This window comes from Zingiber officinale, chromosome 4B, assembly GCF_018446385.1.
Source record: "Zingiber officinale cultivar Zhangliang chromosome 4B, Zo_v1.1, whole genome shotgun sequence".
Classification (NCBI taxonomy): domain Eukaryota; kingdom Viridiplantae; phylum Streptophyta; class Magnoliopsida; order Zingiberales; family Zingiberaceae; genus Zingiber; species Zingiber officinale.
This window is the reverse complement of record NC_055993.1, coordinates 36,046,732-36,055,395: the sequence shown is the minus strand read 5'-3', so window position 1 is coordinate 36,055,395 and position 8,664 is coordinate 36,046,732. Positions and strand designations below refer to the sequence as shown.

The 8,664-nt window shown below is 39.1% G+C and overlaps 1 protein-coding gene across 1 annotated transcript; it reads left to right on the top strand.

Annotated features, from left to right (window-relative positions):
• Positions 1–7,400: 7,400 nt before the first annotated feature.
• Positions 7,401–7,814, top strand: LOC121978203 (heat shock protein 83-like; the record flags this gene model as incomplete). The annotated part of the gene is made up of 2 exons (XM_042530580.1): positions 7,401–7,586; positions 7,668–7,814. Coding segments are annotated over exons 1-2 (285 nt in total), but the record flags the coding sequence as incomplete, so codon positions are not given.
• Between the last annotated feature and the right edge of the window lie 850 nt (positions 7,815–8,664).

The following is an 8,664-nucleotide window of genomic DNA, read 5'->3' as shown; positions in this document are numbered from 1 at the left end:
ACAATATCAAAGTGTTGTCGGAAGTAAGGGTATGGTTGTCCAAACAATTCGATATGAAGGACTTAGGAGAATGTACACATATTCTTGGGATCAAAGTAATAAGGGATCACAAGAAAAGGATGCTGTGCTTGTCCCAAGCTTCATATATTGATACAATCCTTGCTCATTTTAGCATGCAAGACTCCAAGAAAAGTTTTCTACCTTTTAGACATGGAGTTGTTTTATCTAAAGAGATGTCTCCGAAGACATCAAAGGAGATAGAGGACATGAAGGCAGTTCCTTATGCTTCGGCTGTAGGAAGCCTAATGTATGCTATGTTGTGCACGAGACCGGATATCTGTTTTACCGTGGGCATTGTTAGCAGATATCAAAGTAACCCTGGACAAGGACATTGGACTATTGTAAAGCATATATTATAGTACCTGAGAAGGACTAGAGATTATATGCTAGTTTACCAAGCAGATGATTTGCTCCTGTGGGATACACGGATTCTGACTTCCAATCAGATAGGGACAATACTAAGTCTACATTAGGCTATGTGTTTACTTTAGGAGGTGGAGCCATTGCATGGAGGAGTGTTAAGCAAAAATGTGTTTCTGACTCAACCATGGAAGTTGAATATGTGGCAGCCTCTGAGGCAGCCAAAGAAGTTGTGTGGCTCAGGAACTTCCTAATGGACTTAGATGTGATTCCTGGTTTGCCCAAAATCATCACAATTTATTGTAATAATAGCGGTGCAGTAGCAAACTCGAAGGAACCACGAGCCCATAAGACAAGTAAACATATAGAGCGCAAGTACCACTTGATACGAGACATCGTCAAGCAAGGAGAAGTTGTTGTCGCCAAGATTGCATCAGTGGATAACCTGGCAGATCCTTTCACTAAGGCCCTTCTGGTGAAAGCTTTCGATCGACATGTTGAAGGAATGAGAATCAGATGTATGACAACTTTTATGACAGCATAATCTTTTAGTATAAGTGGGAGATTGTTAGAGTGTATACTAAAAGCCTAGCCTTTTGTAAATATTTTATTTTGAAATAAAGAATCACATTGGTCAAATGTCTACATTTATATGCTAAGTGTAGTTATTCAATTAATTTGTATTGTAGATAACATGGTATGTGGTGTCACATACAGAAGATCATGTTATCAATTCCTTATAAATTATAAACAGTAGCTCACGGCTAAGATGGAAAGGAACAAACCATTGGAATAGTCGTAGTTAATTTAATATTAGTTTATCTTAACTATAAAATTACACTAGTACACTCTTAGTGTATTGAGCAGGATCATTTAAGGTAAGTTCTTTTTATACTGACTGGATAAAAGAACAAGACCTTTTGTTATTATAGAAGTGTATGCTCTTAATCCTGATATAATAACAAACACATATCTAGTATTTATTTCTTTGACTTATCAATAGGTGAGATTTAGTTTGATAAATCAAGAGGCCCGATAAGTTGGGAAATGATATTATTTATAGTGTGTGTTGTTGATTATAGAAGGAAACTGTGTCCTAGTAATCTAGGTTGATAATGTTCCCAAGAGGAGCTCATAAGGATTGTCATGTAAACCCTGCAGGTGAACTTAGTCTGACATGATGATAAGGTTGAGTGGTACTACTCTTGGACTAAGATATTAATTAAAATGAGTTATCAGTAACTCACTTAATTAGTGGACATTCGACATCTTAAACACAGGGAGATTAACACTCATAATAAGAAGGAGCCCAAAATGTAATTTGGGATTGGTGCGGTAGTTCAATAATAATTCTTTAGTGGTATGAATTATTATTGATGAAATTAAGTTAGGTGTTCGGGGCGAACATAGGAAGCTTAATTTCATCTGGAGACCAAAACCAATTCCTCCTCTCGGTCTCTATCGTAGCCTCTTATATATAGAGAATTATATCCACCAAATACCCACCTTCTTACCCAACCTTAGGTGGCCGGCCAAGCCAAGCTTGGAGTCCATGCTTGGGTCGGCCAAAGCCAAAGGGTTAAGCCATTGTGGTGGCCGGCCAATGCTTGAAGCTCAAGCTAGGTGGGTTGACCACAAGAAAAAAAAGGATTTTATTTTTTAAATCTTTTCTTATGTGGATATCATGGTTTTAAAAAAGAGTTGAAAATTTTAAATCTTTTCTTTTATAGCTTTCTACAAAAGATTAAGTGAAAGCTTTGATATCTTTCCTTATTTGTAGTTAAAAGGAATATTTTAATTTTTATAAAACTTTCCTTTTTTGTAACCATCTTAATGATTTAAAAGGGAGTTTTAAAATTAAATCTTTCCTATTATTGTTTCTACAAAAGATTAAGAAAAGATTTGATATCTTTCCTTATTTGTAGATTGAGTGGAAGATTTTAATTTTAAAGATAACATTCCTTTTTAGAAATCATCCACATGTTTTAATAGAGAAATTTTAATTTATAAAATTTCCTTTTATAACCAACAATGAAGGGGAAATTAATAGAGAAATTTTTATTTTAAAAATTTCCGGAAACAAATAAGGAAGTTTTAATTTTTTGTTTAAAACTTGCCTTATTTGGAGCATGTGATGTGGGCAGCCGTAGCATGGGTTAAAAGGAATTTTTAATTAAAATTTTCTTATTAACCTATGGCAAGGAATATAAGGAGATTGTAATTATAATTAAATTTCCTTATTTGCCAAGACCAAGTAATATAAAAGAGAGGGTAGAGGTGCCTCACCTCACAACACATATTCTATTATTCCTCTCTCTTTTCTTCCTTGGTGTGGTCGACCCTATTCTCTTCTCCTTTCTTCTTCTTGTGGCCGAACCTCAACATCTCTTGGAGTTCTTGTGGTGTCCAGATTTTGCTTGGAGAAAGAGAGAAAGGAGGCTTTGCTCTTGCATCCCTTGGAGCTTGAAGGTTGGTGGCCGAAATATAGAAGAAGGAAGTTGTCTTGGTGGTTCTCATCTCAGTAGATCGTTGCCCACACAATGTCCGAGATAAGAAGAGGAATACGATAGAAGATCAAGAGGTTGTTGCGTACAAAGAAAGGTATAACTAATAATTGTTTTCCGCATTATACTAGTTTTCTTTGTATGATTTTTGAAATACCAAACACAAGAGGCATATGATTTTAGGCTTCGAATTTGTGATTCGAGTTTGTGTTTTTTTGTTTTTCAAATTTGTAATTCGATTGTTCCTTTTGGTTAAACCTAGTGTTATATAAGGAAATTAAATATTAAATTTCTTTAAAAGGCTTTGTCTAGGTTGTGGTGGATGATGCCATACCCAAGAATGCCTAGTGCCTCGCCATGCAGTCCTGGAAGCTAATTTTAGAAATTAATATTTAATTGAATTTGTAACATGGGTGGATTTGGATCAATAATGTTAAACATCGTTTGCGATCCAAGTTTAAACCACTAAGAATGGATAAGTTAAATTTGGAATCAATAATGTTAAGTTCCTTTTGCGATTCCTAATTTAATTTCTAAAGAACACAATAGGTTGTTAGTAAAGGTTCAGGACTTGTACAAAATTTTTGTACAGGGGAACCGGTATGATATTCTGCATAGCAATCAACAGGCTGATGCTAGCTGTAGATGCAAATGAAGACAAGGGAAATTTTTTGAACAAGAATAAAAAAGAAGTGAGTGAATGCAGAACTACAGAACTATTCCATGCATTGGATCTTTACCTCTATTCCAATAGACGTCGAGTGATGAGGAAATGAAATGTCATGAGTGCTTTTGAATTGAAAAAAAAAGATAGAAATTTTTGCTAATGAAGCATTTTTGTGCCATTTTTGGAATATGAGTTATGACAAGCTGGAGTCCTAAAACTTGGGAATTTTTGGAGGATGAATTGATAGGGATATTAAGAAGCTAAGTGAAAAGGAATTGAGAATTTTTGGGGCTAAATGACGACTACTTGATACAAAGTCAAGAAATTGTGCAAAAAATCAGGAATATGCACCTTTCTGTGTTAAATGGAGTTTAAAGCCATTTATTCACTGAAAAATTGAAAGTTAGCTATTGATTCGAGTGATGGATGCTAATCTTGCTTCTCCATAGTTAACATGATTTTTAGACTGAGAATTGGATACAAATTGGCACCAATTCTGCAAAACATAAATTGGAAGCCATTTCTTCAGTTGGTGTTGGTTATTGAATTTGTAGAGCTAAAACTCTGTGCCATTGTAAGAAAATGTGGTTAGGTCTTGCTGTAAATTACATGCAAAAGGAAATCTACAGAAATGGAGGACGTAGAAAATGTTAAAGAGGATAGTGTACAACTGGAAACCATAACTTTGAAACTGAATACTATTTTCAAGGGAGTTCAGTTTTGTATCAAGTTTTCTTGCTATTTCTGATATGAAATGAATGGAATTCAAAGCCCTTGTGATTCAATATCAAATGAATTATCTTCTAAAGCTTTATTTGTCACGCCTCAGGTAGTCCCTACCAGAAGAAATTTCGACAGCATCTTCCCTGTACGAGTGACAATATGAAACTTCCTACAACATTCAGATATCTCGTCCAACTCGACCGAAACAATATATATATATATATATATATATAATAAGCAACATCCACGTAGTTTAATAATAAAACTAAACTAATACAATAATAAGGAAAAAAACCAAGTAAAAAATCCTACTCAACTACACCCATAAAACATGTATCCTACTCCACTACACCCATAAAACATAAATCACAACGATAAAATCAACTCACCTCTTCTGCCGTCCAGGCAGACATGTAGTAATACATATCCAATAAAATCCATCGACAATAAAACCATACAATATCCAAGTGTCAAAAACCAGAACAAGTCTAGATAGTAATAAGAAAACAAAAAGATAAAAACACACATCCTCGCGATCTGTAGGGGACTAGCGACTGAAACTCCTCCGGACAGCTTCAACCTGAAATAGTAATAACCATGGGGTGAGTCAACTCCTCAGTGGGTAACTACTGATATGCATAATAAAGAAAATAGCAAATAGCACTAATCATGCGTACAGTCTCCTGATATAAGAAGGATAAATGCAAACTGAAATAAATATGAGAACAACTATACTAACCAGGACCTGGTGTATGGATAATAAACCGAGAGGTATAGAAATCCTGTATGCATACCAAACAAATGCATCCATCCAATATGCAGCAAACATAAGCAATAAATGCATCAATGTGTATGATGCCAATGACATGTCCTGGTCACCCCTACTACCAGTCAGCCATCTCACACACGATGGTGAGACCGAGTGGGTAGGGCTGTGACAACCGTGTACTCTGCCATCACTGCTCATGATGAGTGACCGAGTGGACGGGATGCTGTCGGAGTACACCTATCCTTCTACCCCAAATCATAAGTGAGGGAGCTCAATGCTCTCATCTCTCTGAGACAATCCAAAAGAGGGATCCCTGACGTGCTACCACGCTACGTCACGCTACCCATGAGTGGACCAGCGGAGCACTGACAAAGCAAACTGCAACACACCCTGCCTGTTATACCACTAACCCATGAGTGGTTGTGTGTGCAGATCCATGAAACTGGCGATGAGCTCAACAATAATGGGGCTACCAATCGCACAACATGCAATCATACAGATGATGCATGACACTAAGCATGAAGATCCTGACCATATCTACCTCTATAAAATATGTACCAAAAATATACATGGATCAAATCAGAAGATCTAGGTACACAGGTCAGATATGGTATCAAATAAGTCTCGTATATCCTATGGCATGGTATGTCATTACCTTTATGATCATAAGTAATCTGAAAGTATAAACATGAATGCAAATAGGAAATAATCAAAGCATACACAGAAAATGGGCAATGACATACCGATGCAGATATAAAATATAATCATTACTATCTGTTAAGAAATTACTATGCACATCAAATGACAAATGTAAAAGATAAGTCAAGGTACCCGCATCCAATAAGAAAGGTCAAATCCGGTCCAAATCTGACGTCGAGATGCTTGTCTCGCGTCAAAGTTCTGTGTTACCAATATAAATATATTTTATTTAGCTACAATTCTTATAAATAACTAAATAAAATCTCTAACCCTATATTAAGGTAAAACCCTAATCACATGACCATCATCCTGCCTAATCAAAATTGACGATCAATTAGGGTTAGTTACCTAATCCCCAATCAACCATTAGATTAATAATAAAAACCTAATTCCTTTTACACATAAACAACTAATTACGTAATCCATAACCTACCCAATTCAACACATATATCAAATCCCTACCCTTACCTCAAGTTCACAGCCGTTCTTGCTACTGGAATCAAAGAGTTGTTGCCTAATTAGGGTTGTTGCTTGCTGGAAGGAGTGACTGCTGGATCCAAGAGTAGAGCCACTGCTGGAAACCAGAAACGCTAATGTGATCAATTAACCCACTAGCACAAGAATTGGGAAAACAAAACCCTACCTACCTTACCCTAATCTTTTCCTCTCTGGCAGTAAATAATAACCGGTCAGAACCAAAAACTTGTGGTCGGCAGATAGGGCACAGAGCCAACAAACCTGGGGTGCTCGGCTTCTGTCGGATACACCTTGGCTGGCGTCGGTGATCAGGTGGACTAAATCTAGGGCACGACACTAGGGCACAAGGTCGACGACGGCGCTGGGTCAGACCTGGTGGTCGGCGACAGTGCTAGGAGGCGTGATGAGGTCGGCGGGGTTGGTGACCTAGAGCAGAGGGGAGGCGCTCAACATTGTGGCTCACGATGAGAAGGAAGACTAGGGCATGGCGGTCGGCGCCGGCGCGTAGATCCGAAGAGGGGAAGAGGAGAAAGAGGTCGGCGGCGGCGGCGTGGAGAGTTTAGGGCTCGCACTACAAGAAAAACCCTCATAGACATCGGTGGAACAACAACAGTTTTAAGCAAAAACCGATGTCTTTGAGTATTTTACACTGGTTTTTCAAAAATCGGTGTCTATGAGCGCAGATTTTTGCTCATAGACATCGGTTTTGTCTATGAGCGCCTTTATTTTGTTATTAGACACCGGTTTTAACAGTGATTTTTAAAACCCGGTGTTAATGAATAAAAAATAATAATTTAATTTTTCCACCAGCCAAAATTTACAACACTTCACAAAGTTCCCTCCAAACCTAAATCAATATCGCGCCCCTTCTCTCACCCTAAACCTAAAACTAAACCTCCGACCATCTCTCTCAGCCTCATCTCCCTCTTCCCCTTCCTGGATCTCTTCCCCTTCCTGGATCGACGCCCCTTCCTCTCCCGATTAGGATCAAAACCACATGCTTCGGTCCTAAGTAAAATCGCAGCATAAATCGTTCCATTCTGCCTCCTCGTCCGATCCTCTCTTCCTCCTCCTCCTTCCTCTCTTCGCTCTTCCCGGCTAAGGTAGGGGCCGACGAGATTGCATCGAAGCACTTGATTCATTCGATTCCGGTTCCCGTTTGCGAAACCAGTTTCTTTCGATCGAGGTGATGGCGGACGTGCAGATGGGGGAGACGGAGACCTTCGCATTCCAGGCGGAGATCAACCAGTTGCTGAGTCTCATCATCAACACCTTCTACTCCAACAAGGAGATCTTCCTGCGCGAGCTGATTAGCAACGCCTCGGATGTGAGACATCGCTGCTTTCCATGTTGCTGCTCCCGTTTTTTTCCCGTGTTGTCGTTGCTGAAGCAAATCGTGTGACTGCAGGCACTCGATAAGCTCCGGTTCGAGGGTCTCACCGACAAGAGCAAGCTGGACGCCCAGCCGGAGCTCTTCACCCGCCTCGTGCCTGACAAGGCGAACAAGACGCTTTCCATCATTGACAGCGGCATCAGCATGACCAAAGCTGGTAATTTCTCTTCTCCGCACCTTGTCGGGATGACGCCGTCGTCCCGACGAACGCTCAAGGTAATGTAGTCCGAGAAATGCCCTAATTTTTGGCTCCTCACGCTTACGATTGCTTTTCCTGGCAGCCCGTAGGCGGCATTAGCCCCGTGATGTTCGGAGCGTAGCTGTCGGCAGAAGAGGCGGAGAGCTTGAGCAAGAGGTAGGGAATGGCTTATATAGTGACGTCTGTTCTTTCTTCTTCTTATTTTCTTGTTAAGGTTTATTTCTGATCTTGTTTTCGCCTCTCACTCGGTTTGATTCGAGTTCCATGGTGAGAAAATTGTCGTTTTGTTTTCCTCTCATTATCGACTTCCTTGATATGACGAGAAGAAAGGTTTTTTTTTCTTAACAGTAGGAAGCATGTAGCAGTGTAATAGTTCCGAATGTTGCTGATCTCCTTGCTTTACAACCCGCAGCTTCATTTTCCCCTGCTTTCCTCCAGTTCTTGTGTTCTTCTATTTTATTTATCAATTTTTCTAAATTTTGTTTATGCCACCTCAGTTGACCTAGATTCTCCTTTGTATCACAGACTCGAGTTCTGCACATATCTTCAAGATTGTTACTCTGCCTTGTGTGTATCATCATTATCATATGTTCTGCACATGCTGTGTTTGTCAAAATTCCACACTCGTCGGTAACTTTGATTTGCTCTTCAGTTAAATCGGATGGATTGTTCATTTAGTCGATGGATTCTTCCCCTTTTTGCCTCATTGGATTGCTAAGGCTCGTAATGTTGTTTTGCAGCATGGGCATTTAGGATTTATGCTCTCATGTTATGATACTGAAGTTAGCTACGATGGCCGCACTGACACTTTTC